At 34.8% G+C, this 15,801-nt stretch overlaps 1 protein-coding gene across 2 annotated transcripts; it reads right to left on the reverse strand.

Annotated features, from left to right (window-relative positions):
• Positions 1–196: 196 nt before the first annotated feature.
• LOC139501093 (uncharacterized) lies at positions 197–13,686 on the reverse strand (the record flags this gene model as incomplete). Of its 2 annotated transcripts, none has more annotated exon segments than XM_071290068.1 (5): positions 197–527; positions 1,596–1,732; positions 2,492–2,600; positions 8,036–8,162; positions 13,280–13,686. In XM_071290068.1, coding segments are annotated over 5 exon segments (933 nt in total). In that variant the 3' UTR covers positions 197–226.
• Between the last annotated feature and the right edge of the window lie 2,115 nt (positions 13,687–15,801).

Genomic DNA, 15,801 nt, shown 5'->3' on the forward strand with positions numbered 1-15,801 from the left:
CAGCTTAATTGCTTAAGTGACCTGAAGTGTTTGACCTAGGTTTTTAATAAAAATTTGTCTCATTGGAATGCAAATAAAAGTCTACCTATTTTATATCTAGAGTTAACAACATATTATAAAGTAGTATAAAGAATAAGCAGTCATATATATGTACTGATCAATCTGGCACAGAAATCAAAAAATTCTTTTCTTTCTCATCAATAATAAAAATTTATTAAATTGAATATCAGCAATTGTCTTTTATTCCTTCACTATTGTCTTTGTCAATATTACAAATGCCATCGCGAGTGACTCCGTCGAATGAATGGTTGCTATGGTACAAAGGTCGACTAGTACGAACTACTTTTTTTTCAATTTCTTCATCATCCGATTGTTTTTGATAGCGCCCTTGTTTCCGGTTAAGAATTAATGCGCATACAGAAAATGTCAGGACAATCGTGCCAAACACAGCACCAACTGTAAAAGCTACTATTGTCATAGTCCTCTTTTCAGAAATGTATTCACAGTTTCCTTCTGATAATATAATTCTAAAAAACAAGAAATACATAATATTTGTATCAAATAATACAATTCAGTACGCTTTTTTTATTTTTATTAATTTTTGAATGTATAAAATTACCGTACCTAATAGCATTTTATTGTCGGCAGCCAAGGCCAGAGGAAACTTTTATGTTAAACATCAAAATAAGCACGTATAGTATATTCGTATATTTCACGAATGAAAGTCAGACTGCTATTCTTATAAGTCTGGATGAGGTATGATTAATGTATCCCCTTTTTATCAAAAGTACAGTAGTAGTTATCTATTATAATATATTAGTACAACAAATATCAAGCGGACGATTCGTAGGCTTCAATTATAGTTTTCCCCGCATTCGGATTCTATACACAAATAACCTTCCATCGATACCTCCATTCGTCGATATATCTTTTCGTTAATTTCGATTATCGGGAGTTTCACATTCGTAACGATATAGTCCCCTGTTTAACGTGTTAGAAAAAAAGGAGGACAAAATTTGCAACATAAATTATAGACAAAACAGTCATTCAAAAGGGGAAACAACTCTTTATGTTCAATGAAAAGATGCTATCAATCGGCAATCCTCGGTAGAATCCGCTACTCTCCTTCTGTCGTTAGATGAAGTTAACAAATAACCTTAAATCGATACCTCAATATGTCGATATGTCTTTTCGCTAATTTAAATTATCAGGGGTTTCAAATTCGTAAGGATATCGTCCCTTGTCTCACGTTTAGAAATAAAGGAGGTCAAAATTTGCAACATGAATAATGCATGAAACAGTCATTTAAAAGGGATACAACTCTTCCTATTCTAGCAAAAGATGATATCAATCGGCAACCCTCGGGTGAATCCGCTACTTTCCTTCTGTCGTTTAATAAAGGTTCGGAATCGGCCAAGTTGTGACGAATGTAGATGCTTACTTATATTGTGTTATCATTTCTTTTAATATGTCATAATACTTTCCATCGGACAGATCCGATTCAATCGGCAATCCTCGGGCGAAGCCGCTACTCTCCTTCTATAGTTAGATGAAGGTACGAAATCGGCCGAGTTGTGACGAATGAAGATGCTTACTTATATTGTGTTATCATTTCTTTTAATACTTCATAATACTTTCCATCGGACAGATCAGATTCAATGATATCGTGGACTTGATCGATACAATCTTCTGTAAGAATCTTATCGGCAGTCGTTCCTGCTTCTGTGTATACCTACAAAGGAGAAAACAAATTACACGGATGTAACATCGCATATTTTAGAATATAATTTATAGCTATTTATTATGAGGGGAGATAAATCCTTCGTTTTGTTATAATCTCGAGATTAATGAAATGTCTTTCCATTGGTTATTAGTTTCAATATCGCTTTTGTATTTTCTTACTTTTCTTTTTTTCTTGCCAGACTGAAATTCCCCTGAATCATAAATTAACTTGTTTTATTTCATTGCTAGATTTTTTATTTAATATTCCATCATCGCTTTGTTCATCAATTCACAGTGAAGTGAGACATTTTTATGCGTTTTTTTTGTTTGTTCTGTGCTGAATTCCTTATTGTGACTTTGAGATGAAGAACAGCAATACAAGTGTTATTCCTTTACTTTTGTGTTTTTTGTTGTGCACATACTGATTGTGTGTCATGTGTGGATATCCCATACCCTTTCGATTTTATTATAGTACTGATGCATGAACTGGTAACCGATTTCTGGTATCCATAATGAAAGATTATTCAAATAGTGCCGGTATACAGAGAGGTACTCGCACGCAAATTTTGATTGTAAAACGGTGCTAAGCATAAGTCAAATGATACATGGTGAAGCAGTTTATCTTGAAATTCGGGGTTTAATTCATTAATAAGTTTAATATACAGTAATTCAATCAAACAGTTATTTCGTCATAAAAGGGTATGAAATATTTGTCACTGGACGTTTATCAACCTATAATCCATCAATCGATATATTTGTTATTGTTTACCTTTCTGTCATCTTTTGATAGTAATATTACTATATCATTGTCACATTTCTGAAAGTTCCAGCTGTCTCGTATGAAGTGAATAAAGTCCACAGCAGAAACTTTTAGACTCCTGCAAAATCAATATAAAACAGTATATATAAATACAAGAAGAGATGGGATATTTGTAAAAGAGACAAACCCCTAACTGTTCCCCAACCCCAACCCCAACTAAAAATACGACTAAATAACGTTCGTTACACAGATTGATAATTTACCTAAGTACATACAAGTTTCCCTATCAATAAATTATATGTACATTTTTCTTGGATTAATGAATATTTACAGGATTACATTCAGTTACATGTATATTTCAACTTTGATTGAAGAAAAATGTAAGCTGTGATTTTTTTTATAAATATTTTTTTTATAATTTTTTTGTCACATTTCTAAAGTCAGATGTGTTTTATATAAGCTGGGGCCCCAGACAACTGGGCTTGTCTTTGGGGCCCCAGCTTGTCTGGCATTTACGGTTGGACGTCAGAGTAATCTCGGACTACGTTATCACTAGCTTGTCGGCTCTAATGTTGCGAGTTCGAATCCCGCACTTGGCAGGTGCGCTCAATTTTTACCATGTCAGTTTTCTTACCGGTGGTTGGTTCTCTGGACACTCCAGTTTCTTTGACCAAATTGAATGAAAACTGATCACCAATAATATGACCTAGATATATAACATGATCAATAAATAGCGTAGCGCCCCCCCCCCCCCCCCTCATTTCATTTATTTATTGTCTTAATAAGATATCCGGAAAGTTACAAAATTTACTTTCTTAAAAGTATCTAACATACCATACATGTATAAGATGCATGTTCATATCACTATTAGAGATTGATCAAGGTCAGATATAAATGTAAACAGATATATCATATATCGCCTGATTTTATGGTCAATACTGATAATTGTACGACTTTGCCCCCCGCAGAGCTATAGAAAAACAGTACATCAACGGGTGTTACACGGACTCTTTTTAGTTGTTACACGGACACTGTTTATGAATAGAATCACTCGTGCATGATCAGTGAGTTCATGGGCACTTTAACTTTTTATTAGAGTTGAACTTTTTGGTTCACCGACTTATTTCCTGTCTTTTTATTGAACAAAATATTTACGTTAGCATCAATATCTTTTTTCAAACATTTCCAGTAAAATACTATTCATATCAGTACACTAAGGGATTAGACATTTAACTTCAAAAAGGGAAGGGGGTATGGTTTTCTTCTTAAAAAGATATTTTGATCCCAAATTTTTTGAGAAAAAAATTATTATGGTCAAGCAGATGACAAATTGATGTTTTGCATGATTCCTGATTTTCCAAATGCCGTAAATAGTGCAAATTTAAAGAAAAACATTTGGGTGATGGCTTGAAAAGTAAATAATAAATATACTCAAAAAAGAACACACCGCCCCCTTTATGAAGCAAAATATTCGGTCAATAAATGTTTTCTTCAATATATGACACGAATAGTATTTTGGACAATGCTGAAAGTAAAGAAATGATGATACTGACGTGTATAATTCAATAAAAATAAGACAGGAAATAAAAGTAAATAAAAAGCAAAACTAATATCAAAAGATAAAATCCCTATCAACTCACCAATGCACGATTGATCCTATAAACAAAAAGAGTTCAAGTAATACACGTCCAAATAGCAGCAAATCTAGAAGAAAATCATTCAACTTATGTCATCAATTTTGGACGGTAAGCTGTGATTGGATCGTATAGTAACACGTGTTTAATCACGATCAACACTTGCAGAGACGAGCATGAATTAAAAAAAAATTAAAGTATTTGCCTGAATATATAAAATATTTAGACAAAATTCATTTTTTCATAAGAATTTCATTCACTAATGAAGAAGAAATTCATTATTTTGATACATTGATATTGTTATCGAAGTTATATCAGTGGCGGATCCAGGTCCAAATCCAGGACAAAACAGAGGGGGGGGTCCAACTTTATGTCCCCATTTAAATGCATTGATCATCCAAAAAAAAGGATTGTTCCAACTCCCCAGAACCCCCAATCATTGAATATCAAATTCATGTATTTGGCAACAAACGCGCGATTTTTACGATTTTTTTTAAGGGGGGATGGGGGGATGGAATGGCACATCCTGCATTTTTTCATCAAAAATAAAGATCACAGCCTGTTTATTTTAAAATGAATTAGCCCCCCCCCCCCTCCCCCTCCCGCTTTCCGTTTCATCCATAAAAATCAAACATTATCCTACATACCACTAAAATATTTCTTTAATATAGTACTTTCTTACGAAGTTGCATTTTAAAAAATCTTAAATGTGTACAACATTCATCTTTTACTTGAAATTGTTCTTTTTTATCAAATTATACCTTTGTATTTTATCTAATACATGCAGGATATTTATATACATTTGATGGCATTGAGTATTCGGTACTTTCATTCATATCAGTCGTGTTTCCGTTGGCATTTAACTGACAAACGGGAGATAATCCTGTTTTAATTCGATAATCACAATTGGCTATTTAAACCTTCAAGTTGGGTGACCACGGTAACAACATGAGATAAGATTCGACAGTGACAGTTGTTTACGAGTGATCAGTACTTTTGAGTATATATAGCTCTTCATGTTTTCAAGCTTTTGTATAATTTTAAATCTTTTATTTTCTGTATTTTTTTTTGTTTTGATTTGAGAACCTTTTTTGAACACACCAAAAGAAAAAAGTTCGCTTTAGGCCAAATATGGTTTTGCATTTCTCGTAAAATGTCAAAATGGCCATAATTTTGTTATCAAATGGATCTTTTTGAAAAGCCTTTCCACTAAAAAAAATAATGTCTTTTTTTAAAAATTCAAGACTTCTGGATCAACACATTTTAAACATTTTTTGTTGTCAAATTGTGATGAGTTTGTGTGCATTTTCGAACCTAAAATCTTCAGAAAACCCTAGGCCGCAAGGCCACACTTAAAAATGTCCAAACCCTATCCAAAGGTTAAACAGGGGGTAGATAGGTAAGTGGGCATTTTCTTTTTTTTTTTTTTTTTTTTTTTTCAAAAAAGAGAAATTAAAGTGCCATAGGTTTTACTTTTTACTCGCCATGCCTATCTGATTAAAAACACTTTTTCACATCAGAACAATACAAGATTTTGAGTAGGCAGCTATATTTTGGGGGATGTGTAGGGTTAAGGCAAACAACCATAATCTTTGGGGGTGTGTAGGGTTAAGGCAAACAACCATAATCTTTGGGGGGGTGTAGGGTTAAGTCAAACAACCATAATCTTTGGGGGTGTGTAGGGTTAAGGCAAACAACCATAATCTTTGGGGGGTGTGTAGGGTTAAGGCAAACAACCATACTCTTTGTGGGTGTGTAGGGTTAAGGCAAACAACCATAATCTTTGGGGGTGTGTAGGGTTAAGGCAAACAACCATAATCTTTGAGGGTGTGTAGGGTTAAGGCAAACAACCATAATCTTTGGGGGGTGTAGGGTTAAGGCAAACAACCATACTCTTTGGGGGTGTGTAGGGTTAAGGCAAACAACCATACTCTTTGGGGGTGTGTAGGGTTAAGGCAAACAACCATAATCTTTGGGGGGGTGTAGGGTTAAGGCAAACAACCATAATCTTTGGGGGTGTGTAGGGTTAAGTCAAACAACCATAATCTTTGGGGTGTGTGTAGGGTTAAGGCAAACAACCATAATCTTTGGGGGGTGTGTAGGGTTAAGTCAAACAACCATAATCTTTGGGGGTGTGTAGGGTTAAGTCAAACAACCATAATCTTTGGGGGTGTGTAGGGTTAAGGCAAACAACCATAATCTTTGGGGGGGGGTGTAGGGTTAAGTCAAACAACCATAATCTTTGGGGGTGTGTAGGGTTAAGTCAAACAACCATAATCTTTGGGGGTGTGTAGGGTTAAGGCAAACAACCATAATCTTTGGGGGTGTGTAGGGTTAAGGCAAACAACCATAATCTTTGGGGGTATGTAGGGTTAAGCTAAACAACCACACTATTTGGGGGTGTGTAGGGTTAAGCTAAACAACCACAGTCTTTGGGGGTGTGTAGAGTTAAGCTAAACAACCAAACTCTTTGGGGGTGTGTAGGGTTAAGCTAAACAACCACACTCTTTGGGGGTGTGTAGGGTTAAGCTAAACAACCACACTCTTTGGGGTGTGTAGGGTTAAGGCAAACAACCATAATCTTTGGGGGTGTGTAGGGTTAAGGCAAACAACCATAATCTTTTGGGGGGTGTAGGGTTAAGGCAAACAACCATACTCTTTGGGGGGGGTGTAGGGTTAAGGCAAACAACCATAATCTTTGGGGGTATGTAGGGTTAAGCTAAACAACCACACTCTTTGGGGGTGTGTAGGGTTAAGGCAAACAACCATAATCTTTGGGGGTGTGTAGGGTTAAGGCAAACAACCATAATCTTTGGGGGGGTGTAGGGTTAAGGCAAACAACCATACTCTTTGGGGGGGTGTAGGGTTAAGGCAAACAACCATAATCTTTGGGGGTATGTAGGGTTAAGGCAAACAACCATACTCTTTGGGGTGTGTAGGGTTAAGGCAAACAACCATAATCTTTGGGGGTGTGTAGGGTTAAGGCAAACAACCATAATCTTTGGGTGTGTGTAGGGTTAAGGCAAACAACCATAATCTTTGGGTGTGTGTAGGGTTAAGGCAAACAACCATACTCTTTGGGGGTGTGTAGGGTTAAGGCAAACAACCATACTCTTTGGGGGTGTGTAGGGTTAAGGCAAACAACCATAATCTTTGGGGGTGTGTAGGGTTAAGTCAAACAACCATACTCTTTGGGGGTGTGTAGGGTTAAGGCAAACAACCATAATCTTTGGGGGTGTGTACGGTTAAGGCAAACACCCATAATCTTTGGGTGTGTGTAGGGTTAATGCAAACAACCATAATCTTTGGGGTAGTGTAGGGTTAAGGCAAACAACCATAATCTGTGGGTGTGTGTAGGGTTAAGGCAAACAACCATAATCTTTGGGGGGGGGGGGGGGGTGTAGGGTTAAGGCAAACAACCATAATCTTTGGGGGTATGTAGGGTTAAGGCAAACAACCATAATTTTTTTTATTGCACAACCTACGGTTCAAAATGTGTTGCTACCAGAAGACGTCTATGGTGATATGACAATTTTAGACACAATTTTTTCTTAATCATGGGGGCCAAAGCTGATTATGCTAAACATTGTCTTTCTTTATTTTTAACATGCTCCGTAGTCAATACAGATCTACATGTACAATAATGAAATAAAACTAAATACAGATCTCGGATTTCTTCATTCTCATTTGAATAAGCGAGTTGCGATGCTCATTTGAATAAGCTAGATGCGATGCTCATTTGAATAAGCGAGTTGCGATGCTCATTTGAATAAGCTAGATGCGATAGGTCTGAATATCAATCAGATAGAATTTGTCGAAATCCGTATTTAATACTTTTATTCATAAATTAAGGTTGAATGAGAACAAGTTATATATGGTATCAACTAAATTCCTAGACTGCTTCATTTTCAATACTCACGTCATAGAAGGCTTTAACGACGGAACAAGTGCGATTGATATATTGTATCCGTCCGTACTTGTACAATTTTGGCAGCTGCATTTTCCCGATTCAGCAACTGTTTTAACAATAGAATCAAGCTCATCCGCTGAAATGTGTTTAAAATGTTCATGTTAATATTTCATCAAATGAATCAATAAAATCACAAATGTTGTTTTCAAACCCGAGTTAAATGTTCCATTCTGCAAAGCGTACGCGTCTTGTTCTGACTCAGAATTCGACCAATCAAAATACTGGATTTGGTGTTTCGAGCACAAACTTTCAAATTGTTCCCAGAGGACTGTTTACTGTTGTATGACTGAGAGTACAGGTGGTCATATTCATATACCAATAACGCCAGACAGGATTTTTTAAATGAAAAGATTTGATTAAGGGTGTATATAAAAAAGAAGATGTGGTATGATTGACAATGAGACAACTATCCACAAAAGACCAAAATGACACAGACATTAACAACTATAGGTCACCGTACGGCCTTCAACAATAAGCAAAGTCCATACCGCATAATCAGCTATAATAGGCCCCGATAAGACAATGTAAAACAATTTAAACGAGAAAACTAACGGCCTTATTTATGTAAAAAAATGAACGAAAAACACATATGTAACACATAAATAAACAACAAGCACAGAATTACAGGCTCCTGACTTGGGACAGGCACATACATAACTAATGTGGCGTGGTTAAACATGTTAGCGGGATCCCAACCCTCCCCCTAACCTGGGACAGTGGTATAACAGTACGACATAAGAACGAACTATAAAAATAAGTTGAAAAAGGCTTAACTCATCAGATGGACAAAATACAAGTGGACGTAGTTAGGTGAAACTAGTCCATAGATTTTTTAAAATTTAGAACTCAATTAGATATTGAAAATATACATCAGAAAATGTAAAAAAAAGTATATGTCACCGACTTCGTTTTCAAGAAAAATCCATTTTAAAATGGTCCGAGAGGATACTAAATTACATTGAATATATAGGGGAAATCTATAGTTTTCTTCTACAATTTTCGGTTTCCGGTATAAATCACGTGAACCGCTCCATAGAATTTTTTTTTAAATTGATATGTTCTCCCTTTATGTCTTACGAATTAGATGATATTAAAAAAAATATGGTCACCGACTTCGTTTTCCCTGTAGAAGCGACGCAAACCCAACATTTTGGCAAAAAAACCCATCAAAATTCGTGACGTCGTAATTTTTATTACATAACGTCAAGTTCATCATGCTTATAATTTCCAACGTTCTTCGTGTTGATTATGCACGATGATTATGTGTTTCGTATTAATAGATTCTTTTTATCATAAGAGTCTGGATAATTATCATTAATTTTTATTAGTATTACCAATATTCTTTATTCTTTATATTTTAAATATAACACTTATTCTGTAAAATCTTCAATTAACGATTTTGTAAAATTTTCCTATCGTTACATGATTTCTTAATTCTGTACATGGTCTACACTATTGTATTAAATAATTATTTTATTTCCCGTTGTTATTTTTTATAATTTTGCCAACTTTTTTTGTTCAATTCGCCAGTATCCGTTATTCTGCAACTCCCTTTGAGATCTAATTATATGTGACAATAAATTAATGTGCTTCTCTCTCTGAATTTCGCTTTCTCTCAAGACATTGCACGGTCTTTGTAGTACAGTGTATTTTCCAGAAAATACATCGTGTAAAAACATTTCCAAGGAAACCAAACATACGGAGGTTTAGATATGACATAAACACATATGTACATATTTATGTTTAATATGCCTACAAAAATACCCCCCCCCCCCCAAAAAAAAAAAAAAAAAAAAAAAAAAAAACGAAGAAAAAAAACAATCGCACACAGGCTGAGACATGACTGGAAATATTGTGTTTTCTTATTTAGTCCATCTACACAAATGAGGGGGGGGGCTTTAACGGGACTCCGGGATCGGGTGTTTTTAAGCACGGGATTTCGGGATTGGTCCTTTCTGGGTCCGGCTATTCTTTTTTCGAATTTTGGGATGGCGTGATTTAAATTTCTATAAATTCGGGACCTCGGGATTTCATGTTTTAAAGTCTGGGATTTCGGGATCAGGACTCCTGCCACCCCCTTCCCCCTTACAAATGCATATCATAAGATGTCTTTTCCTTTTTAATTTTCTTTTGGCCTTGTGTTGTTGTCTGGTTGCTGTCTTATTGAAGTACTGACTACTTACGGCATTTACATTTTACTTTAGGTACTGAAAGTCTGTGACACTGTGCATATTTTTCTGTAGGTACAAGGTATATAAATAGTAGTTGTATGAGATAGAGATGACCGATATAATATCGTTCTCGACCTTCAAGTTTTATGAGTGAAATAGAATTAAGAACAGTTCTATTTCATATTTGAGATGCTACTTTCAGCTAGGGTACATCTTTTTTTATTCGGTTAATTTTTACCAATATATTTCCTTTAAGGAGACAACCATACGAATCAATACTAATAGGATACTAAGCCATGTATAAATCTTCAAATCATATATTATTTATATACATGTATCTATTTAAAGATTTGTGTTCTATTTTTAACATCGAAATTGCGGACGTGAAAGAAAACACCATTACAAAACAAACAAAAAACAACGTTAGAATACAAAATGTAGCGATGGATTAATGATCGTGAAACATCATTTTTGTGTATTTTTAATTTGTTATAGTCTAAAAACTGTTTATGAATATTAAACTGTTGTTCCAACCGTGAACAAGGTTAATTAATTTAAGTGTATTATAGTTTATTGCCATCTATGACTGACTGACAGTGCTCAGCGGCGAATTTATGACCAATATTGAGTATTAGTTTATGTGGTTCATTTCCTTTTCTGTAATTTGAAAATAATTTTACTTGTTCCGACTGGTGTGATAATTTTCAAAATATGGGATATATAGTCTTACCGTACAATACTAAGTTTTAACTTTTAGTATTAATGTCCCAAACTTGCATCCCCTTCTGCTTATTTTCTGCTAGACGATGTCTTTTCCCAGTGAATATAGGGTTTTTGTAAGGACAGTTTTGACATACTACATATATATAGAATACTTCCGAGACCACACTCGTCCTGAATATGCATAAAAATATATTTGCCACTGGACGTTAAGCAACCAACAATCAATCAATCAATCCAAGACCACACTGTTTTTTTTTCTCATCACAATTATGTAGAAATAGTAGTGAGCAACAGTTTTCACACTTGTTTTGGTCGTGCAGATATACAAACTCTACCACCCTACGTCCCTGGCGCCAGTCAAACACCTTATTTTCATTTTGAAGATCGTCTTCATGACTGTTTTCATATTAATTTAAAATTTTAAATTGTAGAAAAAAACAAGTTCATTCTCCAAGAAGTAACATATTTTCCGTCAAATTTACCGTTAACGTCCCATCGAAAAGTCGCCAGGTGCAATTTTAACATTGCAAAATCTAGTCAAAGGGACGTAATTCGTACAAAACGTCGCAAGATTTCGCGTAATCCGCTAGACGGCGTTCATTTACTGTTACTTGACCTTAAAGAACAAAAATCAGCTAAAAATATTGCTAGGCTGTTGAACTCCTTTTTGAGATATTTGATTTAAAAAAATGGCGGGAAAAAGATGATTCGGACTTCTACCATATATTTAGCATTGATATATATAATATTGGTCTCGAATTTAGTGTGAGAATTTTCTTTTTCTTAAATTAGCTTAAAATTTGATTAAGACCTTTTTTATATAGACTAGACAGTTGGTTTTCCCGTTTCAATGGTTTTACACTAGTAATTTTGGGGCCCTTTATAGCTTGTTGTTCGGTGTGAGACTAGGCTCCGTGTTGAAGGCCGTACATTGACCTATAATGGTTTAATTTTTTAAACTGTTATTTGGATGGAGAGTTGTCTCATTGACACCCACACCACATTTTCCTATATCTACACTTAAGAGCTATTGGAGTCTTCTATGAACAGAAAAATGAGTGATATGGGGCCAAATATTTTACCCTGTATCGTAGGAAGACAAAACAAGGAGTCCGAACATCTGACAAAAATTCTGACAGGATTACATGTTTACATGGACTTCCTTTAGTATCACGATCAAATATATCTGGTGTAAAATCTGGAGTAACTTTGCAAAATAAGTATAAAAAATCTGCCGAACAAATACCCGTCCATGGTCGTGTGAAGACAACTTTGATGAAATATTACAGCCGATTTCAATGAGTGTGTAGCTAAAGGTAATATCTTAAGTTAGCTTGCTTGTTAGCTGAACCGTGATGTCATTGTTAGATTTATAGGTAAACTATCCTCCTGTAGAGTAGACTAGTCCGACAGAAAAACAAATATATTTGTCTGTAGGACTAGACTACTTCGAAAGGAGGGCATTATACCTTACAAACAATGACTTCACGGTTTAGCTACCAAGCAAGCTAACTAAAGATTTTACATTAAGCCACACACTCATTGAAATCGGCTGTTATATTATGTACATTGTAGTCAAAGTTTGATTTGGAATAAACCTATACATAGATCGTAAGAAGCGTTCAATAAAAGGTACATGACAAAGAACGAAATGAATTATTCTGTTTTTGATTTAAATCTTCATAGAAGGGCGAGATCAAAGGTGTTGAGACACATTTAAATATTTATCAATTATAGATAAACAAGTAAATAAACGTTTATGTAATAAGAAACATGCTAGGTAGTGGTGTTGCACCTTGCACAGTGTTAAATATTTTGTGAAATACGAAAAATATGTTGGTGCGGAGTTTGCTTTTTACATGTTTGTACATCAATCTAGTATGTTGTTTATACTTACATACTAGGTTGCTAAGTTTCCAACTAACCCTAACAGAGACGACCCGAGACGCGGTTTTTTGTTGTGCTCTATGTGTTTAAAGGTTGTTCATTTACTTATGTTTTAAATTTGTACATCTATGTGTCTGTTGTTTGAGGATAAAGTATTCTCTATTGTTGTCAAATAGATTTCTTCAACGTTATAATATTTTTATAGTTCCAAAAGTTTAATTAATACTTATTCAAGCGAACCCGTTGACTGTTCATGCAGAAGAAACAAACGCCATACAAGTATTTCAGACGGTTAATTTTACTTTCTCTGTTTACCAAACTATTTTTATAAAACTTGTGAGTAAATCTTACCTTGTTGAGAAGATAAAAATGCATTAGGGTCACAGATCCATGACGTCTTACAATGTCTTACCTTGTTGAGAAGATAAAACTGCATTAGGGTCACAGATCCATGACGTCTTACAATGTCTTCCACAAAGATCAATATTAATTTGAGGGTTAGGAAAATCTTCTTTCTCCCAGAATTCCTTGTGAGAAATTACGGCAACACAATTCACTTGAGAGTTTGTAGAATTGTTTAAAGTTTGTGATAAAGTAATTGTAACACTTGAAATATAAGTCAAATAGATACACACTTTTGAACAGGTAGACATTTTTGTGTGCCTATACATTACCCTTTCTTATGGTCGGGTAGATAATACTATTGACATTTATTAGAAATGTTGACATAACACGGACCGGTACGTGCAGGAGGTAATTAACCTGTATAGTATAGGGCTCTCGACCAATGAAAGTGTAGAATCAATTGTTTCTCAATGTAAATCGGATTATCCTATTGTTGATGCCTTTTTACGGCTTATAAGGGGACGACCATTTGATTTAATGGGGGGAGGGTCGGCAGAAAGATTTTGAAAATAAATAACTCGGGGGGGGGGGGGGGGGGGGGCGTAGGAGGATTTTGAAAATAAATAACTCAGCCTTGATAATCACGAAAATAAATGGTTTGTTCTGTGGTAGTTTGAAAATAAATTACCTGACTTGCAATGTATTGAAAATAAATAACTCAGCAGGTCTAATCCAAAGTATGAGATGGCACCAGATTCTTCATTAATTCATCTTTTTCCCCAAAAAAAATTCGTGAAACACTTCCAAATTTTACCAATTTAGTATATTTAAATATAATTGAAATGTGACATTGTGGGAAAATTTGTTTCATTTAACTTGATGTATATTGTCTCAGTAAACCTGACCTCACTTTTATTTTAACAGGGCCGTAGCTACATTGAGGCAAATGCCTCATGTAAGAAATTTCAAAACCAAACGCTTGTCTCCATATAATTGTGTTCACGGCGAGTGCCTTGCAAGAAGCAAGTTCTGTTTTCCTTCAGACGTAGCCCCGATTTTCCCGGATCAATGTTTCTTATTTGTTTGTCTTTTGTTCATTGATTGCCCTTCTGTATTCTGTTAGTGTTACATTTGTTTGTAATCTAGTAATTTTGTTATGAACTTGATCATGAGTTTGAAAATAAAACCAGCAGCCACAGACTTAACTATGTGAATTCCATTTTTGCTTTATCATGCACATTGGTCTTTTGATGTTGTCCCAAGAAACTTAAGTCTCACACTGAAATTATACATTTTGCTTTGAGACCCAAATATTGTCAAAAAAATATTAAAACAAAACTTGCATTTTAATATTAAGAAAGGGTCTTTGTAACACCCAGAAAGCATGATTGTGCATCGTTTGTTTTATAGCTTCTTGGGCCTTCGGTGGCTCCAAAACCATTAAAAAAAAATATTCGCCTCGTTTTTTGTTATTGGTTTATAGTACTTTGTATCGTCTTGTGTCTTTCAATGAATTTTTAAAGTGTCATAAATCAGCCCGTTAATTTCTTGATTGAATTGTTTAACATTTGCACTTTCCAGACCTTCCGTTGAATGCTAAGCAGTATTTATGAGTTTTGAGGGTCGAACAGTGACATTGTTCAGTTGCTAAATGCCTTCTACGTCATTCTTACATCGGATGACCATGAGGGCATTTTAGTGTAATAATTGTTGCCACATGCATTTCTAACCACGTGATTTTCGTATTTGACTGATATCCAAACGCAAAATAACATTCCTTATCGCTTGTTATACTTATTTCAAACTCAAAACTTGTTTTTCAAAAGAAATGTATCCATCTTTAAACAATTCTCAATTGAAAAGTGCCATACATGTAAAAACAAAATCAGAATCAGTGCACATGATCTCAAGATAGAGAGAGAGACAGGCATAAAACTTTATATATAGAAAGATACTAAAGGCTTTGTAAGAAATGTACTCTAAATCTGGTTGAAGATGAAAAACATTTTATTACTAGTTGTCCAGTATATAAAAAATGATAGGGAGATAATATTTTTCAGGGAGATCAGCTGTATATGTTTTAACTTTATATATCTTTCAAATGAGTCAAAATAACTATATAAAAAGATGTGGTATGATTGCCAATGGGACAACTATCCAGAAAAGACCAAAATGACACAGACATTAACAACTATAGGTCACCGTACGGCCTTCAACAATGAGCAAAGCCCATACCGCATAGTCAGCTATAAAAGGCCCCGATACGACAATGTAAAACAATTCAAAAGAGAACACTAACAGCCTTATTTGTATTGTATTAAATGATATAATTATTTGTTATTAGTATACTCTTGTTTGCTGCTCTATATCATATTCATATTTTTATAACAGTAAAATTGAGAATGGAAATGGGGAATGTGCCAAAGAGACAACAACCCGACCATAGAAAAAAACAACAGCAGAAGGTCACCAACAGGTCTTCAATGTAGCGAAAAATTCCCGCACCCGGAGGCGTCCTTCAGTTGGCCCCTAAACAAATATATACTAGTTCAGTGATAATGAACGCCATACTAATTTCCAAATTGTACA

Source organism: Mytilus edulis, chromosome 13, assembly GCF_963676685.1.
Source record: "Mytilus edulis chromosome 13, xbMytEdul2.2, whole genome shotgun sequence".
Taxonomy (NCBI): domain Eukaryota; kingdom Metazoa; phylum Mollusca; class Bivalvia; order Mytilida; family Mytilidae; genus Mytilus; species Mytilus edulis.